The 17,118-nt window shown below is 35.9% G+C and overlaps 1 protein-coding gene across 1 annotated transcript in view; it reads right to left on the minus strand.

Moving 5' to 3' along the window:
- The window catches only part of LOC121408625 (vascular endothelial growth factor receptor 2-like), a 53,387-nt gene extending 44,508 nt beyond the window's left edge, over positions 1 to 8,879 (minus strand). Inside the window, exon 1 of the mRNA XM_041600161.1 lies at positions 8,566 to 8,879. Coding sequence (XP_041456095.1) covers positions 8,566 to 8,635 — 70 coding nt within the window. The 5' untranslated portion in view covers positions 8,636 to 8,879. The remainder of the gene's footprint in view (positions 1 to 8,565) is intronic.
- Between the last annotated feature and the right edge of the window lie 8,239 nt (positions 8,880 to 17,118).

Genomic DNA, 17,118 nt, shown 5'->3' on the forward strand with positions numbered 1-17,118 from the left:
ATTTAATTTCATATTTCTTCATCTTTAAAAAAACAAATCGATCGGAATTCATGGTCACTAAAAATCATGTCAAGTACACGACTTGTTAAGGGCAAATAACTTCTCTAGCAGTCAAGGAGCCCGTTACATACATAGTTGTGTTTAAACGAAGCAAGAAATAATCAAAAGCAAGCCCTGAAATACAAGCTTTTCATTGGTTAACAATAAAGTTGTGCTTGATTGTTGGAGTTGCGTTTACTAGAAACTCTTTCATGTAAACGGTTCCCAGTTCATTGAACCCATCCTTCTGAGGAGGATATGAGCAAAGAGAAGTATGTCAAAGGTCATTATCATTTGATTTCCATACAATGACTGGACTTGCTAATCAGACATGATTGCATTCATTAGCGACTGAAAATGTTTTCTTAATAAACCAAAGGATATCATTCTAATGAGTGTTCTGAGAGAATCGATTATGGTGGGAAACATTAGTCTACTTTGTGGTCCGTGGGACTTCACGGTGATGTAATAACATTTCACAAATATTTCTCCCCAAAACTATCAAAAAACAGACGACCAAATGAATAATGAAGGGATGCGAACATAAATGCACTACCTATGGAAATTGAAGTGTTTTATAGGAGGTGGTAAATGAAATCATAATACTTACTAAAGACTACTGAAAAAAATATATCAGTTACAGTACGTTAAAACAAAATAATTTCCTAGCCCAATAAATAGATTATTTTCTAATTGCATTGCACTGAATAATATGGATAAAGAATGTTGAAACCTCACTGAATATTTTGATTTCAAAATCAATCAGATATCCATCAGCATACCAGGGAATTTCTAGTACTAAGTGAGTCTACATCCTTGAGCATATAATACACTGATATGTTCATGTACATAACTCTATTTGCAGATCTCCATGGAACACAAGCACAGGATACAGATGTTTATAAGCATTATAGTTTGTTAGTTGGATTGAGTGACAGCATGAGCGGTGCAATGTTGCCCCTCCCTTTCACCCCTTAAAGACCCCCTAGTCAAAGGAGACAGTGGTAATGACTTGATAACTCTTACTTCCATTTATACAAACTTGACACTTCCACTGCTCTGCTGACATACTGTAATGTACAGAAGAGAATTAGCCGTGACAAGGAATACCTCACCGAGGAAATGTTACATAGAGATGCTCGTGTATGTGTGTGACAAGTCGGTGACAAATATAGAACAAAGTTATGTTTCCGATGGGATTCTGGTCAATAACCTTTTAAACAAATGTTTGTGCTGTCATAAGTCCTCTTGCCACTACCACTTACCACCATGATCACATCATTGATAAATTCATTTATCGGAGATTTACACAAACTATACATGTAGGTATTTTCTCCTCATTCCACAAAAATGCAATACTTCGAAGATAATATTCGCAATACATGATAATAATTGTTTTCAAAAGCAAATTGCAGTAATGTACCCTGCATGAGTTGTCAAATATAAGATATAGAATTAAATTTTACACTTATACATTCATAAAGAATCGAGAAATCCTTACATTATCAATGACACCTTCATAAAATTTGAAATCTAAATCAACTAACTCAGGATGAAAATTTCTTAAATTATCATAATCACTGAAGTACAGTATCAGCGTTATTATTAGCAATATGGTTCAAGTATAATATTTTAGTTTTGCTCTATACATACCACAAAGGGAAGCTTCACACTTTGTCTTTCTAGACACATTTTGAAATGCTCAGACGCTGAGTACTATCTTTGTCTGATGTGAACAGAGTCTATTAGAAAATCGTGTAAATTTATCTGTTAACCTTATATTTCACTAGGTCTATCTCTGCAATGTCTAGAGCTGCATTTATTTTGATTTTGTAACATGCAGCAATATTCAACATCTAACAATTAGCACGCCCATTTACCTCTGATGCTGTTATTTTTTTTCAATTGCTTCCTCCCTCTTGCCTCTCCCCTCAGTATACATGTAGGACGTATTATTGAAAAAAAACAAATAAAGTTTACATTTCTATTGAACAAAATTATAAGTTAGATAATGTATAATGATAGCAGAATGCCGTGTAAATTTGAAATAGTGCTGCAAAGCGGAATACTTGTCATGTTTTTAGACATCAGCCCCCGTTCCTTCTGATGCGAGATCAATGAATGTCGCTACTTTTTTAATTCATGTTGTCAGTAGAAGATTCTGTCGAGGCCTCCTTTGAATGACTCACTCAAACATTAATGACTGTGTGATGAACTACAGAGGAATGTGTATGGGAAAATCACATGTACGCCAACATAACAGTAGCTGGAGGACATGGGTAACTTTATACAGCTGATTTAATTGCACAGCACATCAACCCATCCCCTTCTGAACTTGAACGGACAGCTAACATATCTCTGACTTTGAATACTGCAAAATGCATGATACAACCCACAAGACAAAATGCATGATATAACCCACATGAACATTACATGCCTATTTTTGACAAAATGAACAAAATAAATCATAAAATAAATGACAAAACAATAAAAACCCCACAAGCCCCCCCCCCCCTCCTTGTAAGCCAATTTCTTACAAAATAACGAATACATCCCTTCCCTCACGTCCCTTAAACATGTTAAAGGAACATCGTGAAAACTTGAATTTGACAAACACACGAAATGTTGGATTCTAAAATACAAACTTACAATATAATATGCCTTTAACAAAAAAGCCCAATTTGAGGAACAGTAGAGAGTTTGCGCACCACGAAACAGGACGAATTTAAGAACACATTAAATGTATTGAAAATTCAAATCACAGTGAACAGTTGGGATGTCTTTGTCGAAATTGGTCAACCAGGCCAGGACGGCAGTTTCTTTCTAAGCTTCGGAGCTGACAAAAAATTGCAAACATGGTCGTTGGTCCAGATTCCAGGACAAAACTGCTATTTTGATTCACCAATGACTTCTTGGTTGTTTTTCGTCATGAAGGGCATATTGGCAATACATTTTCTACGTTTTTATAAGCGTTCTGAGGCGCGAAAACTCGATATTGCCTAAAATATGGCCACAAAAATAATCCATCAAACAAGTCATGACACAGTGGGAATCCAGCGTTCTTTTGCAGCAATTCTAAACCTCTTTCTTCTAAGGAATGATACAAGAATATGATTTCTGCATGGAGTTATAAAACACAGATAGCTCCATGTTTTCTGTATCTGAAGAAATGATAGATTATAGTCTTAGCATGGATGTATGAAGTGAGTCTGTCAGGTAAACAGATGGCCCTTTTCTGGTTCATAGAATGTACTATCAACTGATCCATTTACAGAACAAACACTTGACTTCTTCTCAATCTCTTCCTGTCTGTCATCCACGCTCATATCTCAGATATCATCTACTGATTGATTGCTAGTTAAACAATCTCTCTCTACACAGGTTAAACCTATATCGATACCTCTCTCCATAGCCATCACGGCCATAGAGGTGATATGTCATGCGGACGTCATGTGAATGAGATGAGTGCAGCAATGAGAGGGTTAAAATACAATTTGCCATTCATTTATGAAGTGTGTAAATATACATAAACAATGAAGTCTATGCAAAGTAAATATGATTTAAGATTACTGCAACTTTATACAGCATTGCGTCTGCACCAACAAGTGTAGGTGTCATCTATACATTTGGTTCAAAACACTCATTCTAAACGATACGACTCTAAAATAGAAGGAAACAAATGCATTTTGAATAATATACGGTAGTCTTTCACATTCACATTCAAATTCAGAATTCGTAAGTTAAGATGGAGAGTAAATAGATAAAGAAAATATGCCACATTCTGTTTGAAACTTCTATTCATATTTTTTAACAACAGTAATTTTTGATAGGTTTATTGTTTTCATATCGATGAGTGAGCGAAGGCCTAAAAAAAGACCTCTTAACTGTTTTTACTCACATGCTTAAACTTACACATGTATAGCTCTTTTCAAATATGGGCCTCTTCACTGAACTATGGGAGACATTGACTGTAATGTACGGTTCCTCTAACTTGGGGTATAACCGCACAGATCTGTGGGTGTATTCTGCCTTGAGTCTACCAACCCCAGTTCATCCTCTCAATAATTCAAGCAGACTGAGTATTCCAGAAACAGGATATTTTGGGCCATTTTGCAGGCAACAGGCTCGACTGATAGCGACAAAACAAGAAGTGCAAGTTTGAGTCATTCTAAGTGATACCAGACACATACAGAGAGTATTGAAGCCTTCCTTTAACAGATGCTACAGCCACACGAGTAGAAACACTCCAGACCGATCAAAGCTATTACGTTATTTTGAATCGCATATCATCGGTCGGTTTGGAGTTGGTTTCACCGATGTAACTGTCATGACTGTAGCAAAAGACAGCAACAGGGGTAGACATCTTGACATCATTCACAGCAATCGTACTTGACAAATTAGTAGGATGTAATTATTTAAAAGAAAATATATAAAGCCTATTCCTAGCCAGTGGTTTTAATAATTATATTCATTGGGACTTGAAGGGGTCCCCACTTTCATGGTCAGAGAATGACTGGACAGAAAATATCATAGACATCACTGTTTCATTTAACAAAAAGGTCGCTTTCATCCTCTACTGTTGGACAGTTTAGCAAGAATACAACGAATGATTTATGATGTTCCATTATATGAGATAAAAGACTTTAGTTTCGATTATTTGTTTGTATGCCAAGTAGACTTCTTTTGACATTATTAATGAGAAACAAGAGGACCTGCTGTAAGTTCTTTACCTCGGTATACATCATACACGGTATGAATATCACTGTATCAATCTGGGAAATTTATATTCATTTACAATTCTGTCTGGATAGTAAAGTTTGAGTTTTCTTCATTGAACAGTGGGAAAATAATATCTAAAGAAATTCCAGTGAATTTTTGCTTAGAAGCAATAGGATCAAGATTATGCCCCCCCCCCCTTCCTTCCTTTACCCTTACAAGTATAGGTCCATGACTTTAGGCATGATTTCAGGGGATCATTTCCTGTGATTTTCTTGCGATCATAATTATCACTCGTCCTATTCGCGGTAAGGCTAGTCTTTGTGATGCATTTGAAGACAAATAAATTCTACTCGAGAATCAAGTAGGTACTGGCTCAGTCACTTCTTTTCAACATTTGATTGCATTATCAAGTTCATCTTTGCAAACGATGATGAAAAATATCCTTATAATCAGAAATTCGTTACTACCAATGATGACACACTAACCCTGTCGTCATGGAGTGCACGAACATCCCCGACCCCCAACTCCCCTCTCTATCTTTTTGCCTGTCTGTCTGTCCCCCCTACCCACCCCTCCCCCTCTCTCTTTCTCTCTCTCTCTTTCTCCATTTCTCTCCCTCTCAATATTTCTTATCCTTCCCCTCAAACCCCAAAAGCCCATGCCTGGATGTATTTCCTAACTGTGTTATCCAAATCCAATTGCTACGCGTAAGTGATCCGCTGCTGAGTCAGGCAAGGGTGTTCAAACTCATCATGATGGGGCATGATCAGGCAGAATCACAGATCTATACATAATATTCAAACCATAATCTTGAAATAGATAGATGTTGAAGAACAGCTCAATATTGGGATACATTTACACATCGGTCTAGCCATATCATAAACATGGAAGAGTAACGACTCAGTTACGTTAATTGTATAATCAAGATTTAAATTAGCATTATAACTGTGTGAATTTAGGAAAGGAAGATTACAGTAGTTTGATATGCCTTTTTAAAGACTTAAATTCAAAACAAAATAAAATAATGAAACAACGTAAAATAAATAATTGCATCTAGTGCTTGTTCGTCTCTTTCATGTGATTTCATTACGAGGATTTACAACCATTTTGTAAAAAAAATAGATATTTCAAAACATGAAAGATCGTTTGGGTTTGATCCCGCCTTTCCTTTGTGTCCAACCACCTGTTGGGGCTCTGATGAATTTGTTTTGGCAACAGACCTGACAAAATGAAGACTAATGTGAATACACGGTGGTCTCATAATAATAGCAGACATTTCCATGCAAAAAATATCAAATACAAAATATGACAGATAAGTTTGATCAGTACACAGATGTGAGAGAGGAAACATCAAGCGGATCTGGAGAAACGTACAAGTTACAAAGATCCCACCAAATATACAATTATAAAGTTTCTTTCAAACATCTACGTCTACATTTAAAGTTGTTAGAATGTGCTTAAGACCATTAATAATTAATATAAAGGCACGCTGTTCAAGAGGTTTCATAGCGCACGATTTTATAGGATTGTAGTTGTAGAACGTAGAGCTACTAGTCTAGTAGCTCAATGTGTATAACTAATAGCATGGACCTATGTCTGTAATAGCTCCATGGTAGAACATGGATTTCTCAGAACGAGATGGAACATCCACACGAGACCACAACCAGTGAACTAGGAAGGAAGAGGCGGGTAAAGAATAAGGTGCACAAGATGTTCGAGCAGGGAGTCCTGGTTCGAGATGTTGAAGGAGAGAGAAGATAGAGGGGAAGATAGAAAGAGAAATAGGGAAAGAGAGGGAGAGTGTGTGGCAATGACCTAGATGTCAGATGGTCTTAATCACCGTGTTGAAACAAACACGTGAAGATTCCTGGCAAACACTGATGATTGAAATACACATTGATGAGGGTGTAATAAAGACAGAGCAGGAGAAAAGGGGTGATGGGGAAAGAAAGAGAGAGGGTGAAGAGATGGGGGATTATCAAACAGGTTGTTTTCTGGAGGACTTTAAGGGGTGTGAGATTTTATGTAATCCTTAAAGCCAATGTATGAAGAAACAAGCTCAAGAAAGGATAAAAGAGTATACCTGATGAAAGAGGACAAATATTGCTACAGAATAAAGTGTAGAATATTTATGGAAAAATTATACTCCAATTCTTCGCAATGATACGTTGACTCAGAGTACATTGACACACAAAGTGAAGTGTAAAAAGAACATTCCTTTAAATGTTGCACTGATCATATTCGGGTATAATTGCGTTTCCCAAATAGTCCTAAATAATGAAGAATTTATATGAAATTCATGCGAAGGCTCAAAGTTCACTTGACTTCATTTTTTTTTTGTTCTTTCTCACTGTGTAGGCCTATCTGTTGTCATTGTTCGCATTTGTTTCAAATGCCAAATAATATTGAAAATGATAACAATAATGATATAATAATAATAATAATGTAATACTACTAATAATAATAATGTAATAATAATAGTAATAATAATAACAATATCATCTCATATTTTTCCCCATTTTCATAAAAATTATTACTTCTCAATTCCGTCGCTGTGTCCATAACAATCTTCACAAAATAATAAGCCATTCTGCCATTAAATTTAAAAAAAATCATCTGTTTGATCGAAAAACAAATTGTGTTCGGGGTATATCATTGACCATGAATTCTATCTATCGAATAACTGGTAGGTCATAATAGTTTGATCATGAAAGTATGTCCAGAGAGTATGTCTTAGCATCTCCATGTGTGGATGATCTATCATGGGTGGGGCAGTGACTGGATAACAGCAAACCTAATTTGTCTGACCTTGTGTGGTTGAGGGGCATCATTCTACTGATAGTACATGATACCTAAACTCATGTGTTTCCAATTTTCATCAACCCCAGTGGCACAACACAAACATCCTCAACTGGGCTGGACACATTTAAAAGTTATCTTGAATATTGGACTTTGAAATAGAACCATAGAACCCCCTTCAACTTAGACTAGTAGTATTTCAATGGACCGATACACCTGGTTTTGAAGAGAGAAATCAATGATAAATGAAGAATAAATAAGTAAGTTCAGTACTGAATTTCTATGTATAAACATGGATCCATGGTATAAAGTTTGACTAAGATAGGCCTACATGATCTATTAATCATCTGAAAGTCAATTTATTTCAGATTATGCTCTCACTATTTCTTTGATTATATAGAACACGAAAATATATCAACTGGCCTGTTCGGACATAATTCGATCGTTTGAATAATATAAATATGTTCTAGACTTGGTATTTAACATGTTCAACTTTAATATTACAAAATTTATATCATCAAGACACCAAAACAGTAAAAAAAAATCAAAATGTATGTACGGTACATCTCGAAACATCAAATCAACATGTTAATCATATTTTCATTCAATCAATATTATCTGACTCGGTAATTAAAATCTGTTTCAAAATGATAATGATATCATCCACGCTGCGACCACAAAGCGATATTTCGACCACCTGTTACCCGCCCTAACCATCCCGATGATAAACGTAAAAGACCTCCCGAGAATCTCCCATGGCATCAACAAGACAAACCGAACAGACGTCAAGGTGGGAACAAGCTTATAGTCTGCCAAAACAATTCAAAACCATTCACAATGCCAACAAGAATAAAGGTATCACTTAATACCGGACTAAAACACCTTGTAAAGTACTTTTAATAACCCAATTCTCTCTCTCTTCTAAAAGTTCGTTTAATTTTGCTGACCTAGCCATCCCAGTGGACGAGAGGATCCCATTTTCTAATGTACTCTCGACCCGTTACTTACCCGTGGCTGAGTACACGATCGACAAGATTGAAACGGTGCACGAGAAAACGACAGTCCACTTTGAAGTCATTTTTCCAGCATCTGAACAGGCAGTGAAACTGTATTATTCCAATGAAATCCGTGGCATGGATTGTAAATTACGGAATAGTAATCCAATTACGATTTCAAATAATGAAATCATGGGGTTATATCCATTGATATGCAGGTAAATTATCCGCCAGTGGACATTATGTTCTATAACTGAATACAAGTGTAATAGTCATTCTATTGCCTCCTGACGCACACGTACAGAGTGAACGAAATTATATTCCGTTCGGATGCACTGACTTATCATCAGAGCACGAGAGCACGAGCGGAAACAGTTCATCAACCAAGAAAAAGTAGTTACTTGCTCTTCCACGTAACATTTACACACCCCCTTATCGAATCGAGATGTACTTATCATTTTGGTAATTATGAAACGTAAGAAGTATATTATTTCTTTAAATGCATTTTTGATAAAAAGAAATTTAATAAAATGAGTTTAAGTATCCTTTTACATTCTTCATAAGTCGGACAAATCTTATAATTACGTCACAAAACTTTTTAAAAGAGGAGTGTGTATAATACTTGTATCTCCATTTGTGGGCGGGGCATGTATTAAGTCAATCATCTCAAAGTTTCTTGTGCTTGAGAAGCGTGCGGTTCTCGTGCCGTGCGCGTTCCCAGCAGCGGGAGGCAAAATAACAGGATTTGGCGAATAATAACTGACTCACACACATTTTGAGATGTAGAAATGTCAGTACATTGTTTCTATCAACACAATTATTCCACACTAATTTTACTTCATAACTTTTTCCTTGGAAAAATTCTGTCATCATCATCATACCCTTTTCTGAATCTTTTCGTTAAAATTCCCTATTAAATGGTGCAATAATTCATTCAATATTATTTCGATATCAAATATATAATGATATACCTTCAAGATATAACCTCGGTTAATTCACACTCTTGCTTTCAAGTTTTTTTTTCAAATCGTCTTCTCCTAACCCTTTAAAAATCTGCAAATGGCCCTAGGTGTTGATTAACATTGAAAATAGGAGTCCCCCCCCCCCCCACTGCTTCCAGTGCGCCTACTTGTAAATATAAACAAGACAACCTATTGGAATAATAAAATGAAAATCAATATTTGATAAGAATACGAATATAACGCTTTGAAAGTGGAATGCATAAACAATACAAGTAAACTGCGTTTTCAAACAGAGTTCAAAGCTTTTCAAAACGCATTTTTTACCTTTCAAAGTAAAGTATTTTGATACGCGGATTCATATAGGGCCCATAAATACTCATTTATGGGAAATAAATATTGAATCAAAAGTTATTCAGGCCATGTCCACCCCAATAACGAGTTGAATTGATTGCCTTAAGATAAAGTAACAAAGTAAAGCTGAAAATTTCATTTTCAAATTTTGACCCGTGACCCGTGTATAAATGGTGGAAACATTGCTAAATGACGTCACACAATGAAAGCATTTCAATCATTCCCTCCTACATGTAAAATCCGATACGACTTCATATTTTATGTTGAAATTAACATTATTGTAACGAACTGTGATTCAGTCAAGAGGTAATATATCGTCACATCCTGATAAAAATACTACGAAACTTTCTAATAGAAAACAATAGTGCGTGTGTGTTATTCTGCTCGTTATGATGTGATGTGCATCACTGTTCATGCGGTTTTGTTGCAACGGGTGAAACTCTAAGATATCATAACTTTCCTATTTCACATCTGAATTTGAATCTATGCAGATCAACGTTTTAGGACTTGACATTTCAAGAGAGTAGAAAGAAACTAAACGACATGCAAACCGCTTCGGTCACGTGATCAAAATACAAAGAGGTGTCCGCTATATCTTTGTGTTCGAAAACCATAAAAGAACGCTTCTTAGAAGTAGTGTTTTAACGAGTTGGTCAAAGCGACGAGAGATAAAGGGGTATTATGCAAAGATGTTTAACAATTAGGTCATAAACTATTCTCTTTGACACCTTCTGAAAAAGATTTCTTGGGATGTCAGGTTCCAATTATGACATCTTCTTTGAGATTGGCGGTTTAGTAATTGTTGATCAAAGAAAAGGTTGTATGGCGATCCCTTTTGTGCAAAAAGCGTTCCATAAATACAACTTTATTGTTATTTTATGAAGGAATAAAGACCTGTGATCTGATTTGCGTTTCAGATTTCAAGGGTAAACAATTAATGACCGTAATTCGTCGCTTCCTGTTCTATTTTGAGTGAACAAATTATAGGTTCTCTTTGGTGGAAGCAATGCACTTGATAATGGAACAGATGATTACACCTGCTGGGCTATTTTGTATGAGAAAACCTGAGGATTTACAGGTCAAATCTAGGCACGGGGACTGCAAGACTTATTGTTTTACCATGGCCTAATTTTATTTGGGTTTTTAGTCGATATTTTTATTTCAACGAAATATATATGTTTAGGTAAGGTAGCACAAAATAATCCTCTTTTCTAAGAAAAAAAATTAATCGATGTACAAAGTTGTAACTATCAACAATCTTTGCCTATTAATTGTATTTGTTATGTTTTGATGTAGTGTTTACTTTTTTAGTTTGTTTACTTTTTTGCTTTGCTTGATATATATTTTTTCATAGATGCCCAAAGGCGCTACATTCTAATGACAAATTAAGATGCATAAATAACTATTTAAATGTATAAGGATACGAAACAAGTAGATGATGTATGTAAACGAAAGAAAAATAAATAAAATATATTACAAATGAATACACATTAAATAAAATAAACGAGTAAATTGTTCTCTTGCTTTCATATTCCCCCTTTTCTCTTTTCCAATACCTTTTCTTTCAATATTTTACCTTGTGTTAGGACAGCCAATAAGTTTGACGTTAAACTTATTAGAGGACTTCTTTGGTTTCCACCTTGAACAATGAACATGCAAGAATGAAAGGATTTCAGCAATAAAGCACATTACTAAGTTACGTCATTTTATTGTGAACATCATGGACCTGGCTAGTGGTATAAGTCCATGGGAACAGCAAACAACACGATATCAAATGGTAAAATCGATAGATGGCCTAATGCAAATTTGCGAATTAGTGCGTCAAACTTTTCCAACATGACGTTATTTGAAAAAAAAATCTGCATATTAAAGTTGAGTTTTCATGTTTAAGAGTTGATGTCACGTACAATTTAGGATCAATTGATTAAACATTTCTGAAAATACAAAATCATTACAGCAAATAGGTAACAGATGAACAAGTGCAAGGCAACAATGCAAAGTTTTTTTGATGTTTTGCATCATTATACAGTAAACTAAGGAAGAAATGTATTCACTCGAATGATTATGAAACAATTTTTCATGTGCTTTTACGTCATTGCTTCGCAGGTATTTAGAAGTGTCATTTTTACGAATGTCTGCCCGATGTGTTTCAAAACACAGGGTTGACATGATCAACCATCTACTCGCGTGCCGCTTTATCCCCGTCGAGTCGCGCGCGCTAAAACAGGAAGGAAATCATGACGTCAACTCCGCTGACGTTAGTTTACTTTAGCAAAACGTCTTTGCACTAATTTCTTCTCTAAACTGTAAACAAATCTAAACTTCCATAAATAAACCATTCTATTACAATGTCTGGATCATGTCATTAGAAAGGTAAGGTCTTTCTGATGCATTTGCTGACAGGGAAGCACTTGAAAATAATTTCCACGAAGAAAAAAAATCGCAAAGAACTTCAATATATCTGAGAAAGAGACTATCAGTGGTACTTTGGTTACGAGACGCCAAACAGAATGAGCGAACAAAATAAAAAGTGAAAGAGAGAAAAAAAAGTTAGATTTTGATACGCACAGATGGTTGGTGGAGATAAGATCGCCGTAGCGATTCACAAATAGGATGCTATTGGGGTTGGGAAGTCAATCGGGACCAGTTTTTAGAGCGAAAAAGAGTTGGGTTTGGGTGCTTGGTGGTTGGTAGGAGGGTTGGTAGACATCCTAACTTTTGTTTGTCGGGGTGCGTTTGTTACCCCTGAGAGGGGAGTTTGGGGTTGAATTAGCATTGACCCTAATCCTTCAATTTTCGAGAGGGCCTTTTTTATGATTGCATTTTCTCTTCCTCAACATGCATCTTCCCTCACCCAGTCTCTCCATCATTCTCTCCCCCTTCTATCTCCCTCTCTCTCTTTCTCTATCTCCTTCTTTCTCCCTCCGCTCTTACTTCCCTCTATCTCTTTAGGGCTAACGACGTTAGGAAACTTTTTTTCTCTCTCTTAAAATAAATACCCCTAGCTCCCACCCCTTGCCTCTTAATACCGCTTAGGCCTATATTCTCTCCATCCCCCTCCACCCTTGCAACGACATTTTACTCATCTTCTTCATGACACTCTTTTCTTTCTTTTCTCCTCTCCTCACTTTTATCATGATCATCACACTTTTTTCTACATTAAATCACATTATTTTTTATTCATCATATTTATCAAACATGTAAAGTTCATTTGAGTGGCAAGGATATTATGCCCGGTGTTCGGGTTTATATTGATACTATACCCCGCTGTTTCCTATCCAGGGTTATCCCATGGGATTCTCATGTTGGGTAATGACCTTCGTCGAGTGTAAACAGATGCTACGAAGTTGCGGCTTGAAACGGAAAGGGGTCATGACCTTGCCGTGACCCTTGACCTAAAAGTGTGTTCGTGCAGATCATGGTGTGTGTGTCTCGTTTCATATGATGGATGTAGAATATCACACAGACGTAGCATTCGTGATCATTGAGCAAAAATGAAATAAACATATATATTGTCAAAAAGGTTTCAGTCAATATTTTGATAAAGTTTGACTGAGTTGAGATTTCGAATTTCATATCCCTCTGGACCGATGCTCATGATTGTTACATGAAGGAACATTTTTTTAAATTACACTTTTGAGAAGCCAGATTTTGATTGTGGCCTCTCATTGGCTCATCATTAAATTTATATGGCCCACCCTGAAATTTGAAATGTTAATGGGTTCTCTGCTCCTCTATTTGATACATCATTCAAAGATTTTGTTCTTTGTTGTTTTTTTTTGTATCATCCCCCTTGCAATTTTTGGTGTAGGGTGGCGCCCTCATAGGATAAAAACACTGAACATTGTGGGGAAAAGACAATATGAAACTACTTTTTAAAAAATCCACCTATTGTTATAGGCAGAAAGGGCAAGTGCATCGCCCCCCCCCCACCACCACCACCACCCCAGATACGCCGTTGAAGGGCATACGTGAGAAATGGTTCAACTATTTCTTCCTCTGATTCATAAGCGACAAACGTGATCTTTTCACGGCGGTGTAATTATAAAAATCGTTGATTATTCACAATGTCCTTGAAATAACGTGACTGTGCTGACTCCCCTTCGCCTTCATTGAACATACATAGGACAGTGTCGACGAGTCGGTGTACGCATCTGACAAAGCTCAAGTGCACATACACAGGATGACACTGAGTATAACAATTGTTTCAATGATACTGATCATAACAATTAAAAAAAAATTATGATAATGATGATAACAATAATAACATGCAACATAGCGCTTAGTACAATCTTTCTCAGCAATGCATGTTATTAGCACGGCTACCCTGATCAGACACTCGAACACTAAAGAATTTCTTCCTACTGGGTACCCATTTAAATCACCTGGTAGAAAGTGGCAAAATGTAGATAAACGCCTTGCGAACGGGCGCGAGTGCAGTGGTGGAGCTCGAACCTGACCCTTTTGGTTCAAAGTCTGGAGATTATTCACTGAGCCACAACACATCTCTCTCTCTCTCTCTCTGATGATAATAATGATGATGATAATAATGACACTTACAGCCTTATGATGATAATGATATTGGTAAAACAATAATAACAAAAACATGATAACAACCATCATTATCATCATCATCATCATCGTCACCACCTTCATCATCGTCATCATCACCGTCGTCGTCGTCATCATCATCATTATCATCATCACCGTCAATATCACTATCAATATTGCCATCATCATTATCGTCACCATCATTATCATTATCGTCATCATTATCATCATCATCGTCATTTTTGTCACCACCACCACCGCCATCTTCATCACCACATTGACATCATTACAGTCATAGGGATCTTAGTGACATCATCAAAAACAAATGTAATACCAACAAACAATAAAAAGATAGATAATTACAACTAAACTCTAACATCACTATTTTGTTACAGGACAGATAACTCAGTACGATATTGGATGTCTTACAACGCAGATAGTTTTCATAAGGATGGGGTATTCTCACTATTCCCCTTCATTAAGGCTGCAATGTAGATTGCACAATAAATGTCACACTCACACTTTAACTCCAACCCGATCGATGGTGCATCTGCCATTCGAAGTTAAATTGGTTTGGGTCTTTTAGGTTGGTGTGACTGCGACGTTCATGACGTTCTTATATTGATTCAGCCTCGGTGTAGGGCGCCCTCACTATGAACCATGTTCATAGGGTAAAATCCCAGTCACACACTCCCAAACAATAAAGTGCAAATTTAGCATTTACAGAGCTTGTAAAGTGACTGCATTTCGGAATGCTGATTTTTCTGGTTCAGCTTTAACATTATAGTGTACCCAATATTGAAATTATGTCTTATGATAGCGAAATGGGTGTCCTTTAAGCACACTGAAGAAGGGTTATATTTTAGAGTATTTTAGAGTATCTTGCCTGATCAGCTTTCTGATGATTTTTTTATGTCGTACCATGAAAGTGGTCATAATATATTTCAACCAATCAATTTGCCAATCTTAACAATACGGTCATATATTAATCTATAAATTCGGAATTTCAATGGTTATTTTATTTTTAACATAATAATGATATAATAATAGAACAGCTTTTGTATAGCGCATTACACCTTACAAAGGTCTCAATGCGCTGTAGAAGAAAAAGAAAGATGAGGGGTAAGCTGCTGGTAATGCTTTAATATTCTTTTCAGTTAAATAAATTTTAGAGTGTTTAGAGTTTTAGAGTGTACCCCCTGGTTAAAAAAATAGTGACGTTACTTTTTTACCATTGTCCAAATTATCTGTAAGAATATAGTTCTGCTTGACTCAAACCCGAAAGCCAAGGTCTAGAGAGGCTGATAATAAATATAAAATTTCCACTTGTTTTTATAAAATTTCCACTTGTTTTTTTTAATCAATTTGTTATGTATTTCATATTTTATGGATAAAGGGAGGTATGTATCTATTGGAACTAGTTAACCACCAGACTTATTTATCGCTATTTTTTTTATTGATACGTTTACAGCTGTCAAGTCATAGAAGATGAGTTCTATAACTTTTTTTTCCGACTGAAGGTTGTCATCTTGGTCATGTTTATTTTCATCATAGTCTCAGAGATAATTGACAATGTCCACTACTCTCCACTCTCCAGACAATAGCTATTTTCTGATTGGAGGAAATAGATGGCAAACTGAAAATAAAAACCCGAGGTTATTAAGTCTGTCATCGCGTATATGATTTCTTTTCGATGCACTATTCATATATCATGGTATCTATCCATAACGGTCTCGTATTGTTACTTTTTAAGCCGTCAAAATAAATTGATAAATGATTATACTTATTTCTGTTTTACTTCTACTATTTCTTACTATTCTAATCTTACGCTGGGTATATACCTGCAATTAAACTCACAAGTCTCTTAATACTATATTCGATGTAATTTGCTTTTGTATATTTGATTAAAATAAACGTGCATAGAATAATAATCTTAAAGGTGAAGTCCATGTTGATTTGAATAATTAGAGAAAGTTAGCATTATGCTGAAAATTTCATTAAAATTGGATGTATGATAAGAAAATTATGACATCTTATAGTTTCGCTTATTTTTCCACATATGCACAAGCCAGTGACATGTTAATGCGACTGATGATGATGTACCTCACTCACTATTTTTTTTTATTATACAATACTTCATTTCATTTTTTACAGATATTTACAATAAGGACCACCTTGATCAAAAAATGGTATCAATTAATGCTAATTTCACATGTTGGGGGAATTAATCGTTGTTTTTCTTGGCAATGAGGAAGAAATTAGAATGGTTAACATTTATTTACTAAAATACAAAGGAAAACAGTCTCCTCATTTGCATACCAACCAGGATTACGACTTTCGTATTTTGCATCCGATTTTGATGAAGTTTTCAGTGTTATGCTTGTTGGATTTTTTTCTTTTTATTTAAATCCACTATCTGTGGGGGTCAGTAGCGTACCTAGGATTTTCAGGGGGGGGGCAAAATCGTCCGACCAAAAATTTTGACAAGCAAAAAAGAAAGGTCCTCAACAGGATTTATTTAAAGGACATTTCGCACCAGAAAAAAAAAATGACAAGCAAAAAAGATAGGAAAAAAAGGTCTTCAACTTCAAAGGAGGGGGCCACTGGTGGCTAGTCAGGGATCAGTTGTGACTCGTCGGGGGGGGGGCATGGATACCCCTTGCATGGGTTGTGGCTCGTCAGGGGGACAGTCTGCCTCCCTG

Source organism: Lytechinus variegatus, chromosome 1, assembly GCF_018143015.1.
Source record: "Lytechinus variegatus isolate NC3 chromosome 1, Lvar_3.0, whole genome shotgun sequence".
NCBI lineage: Eukaryota > Metazoa > Echinodermata > Echinoidea > Temnopleuroida > Toxopneustidae > Lytechinus > Lytechinus variegatus.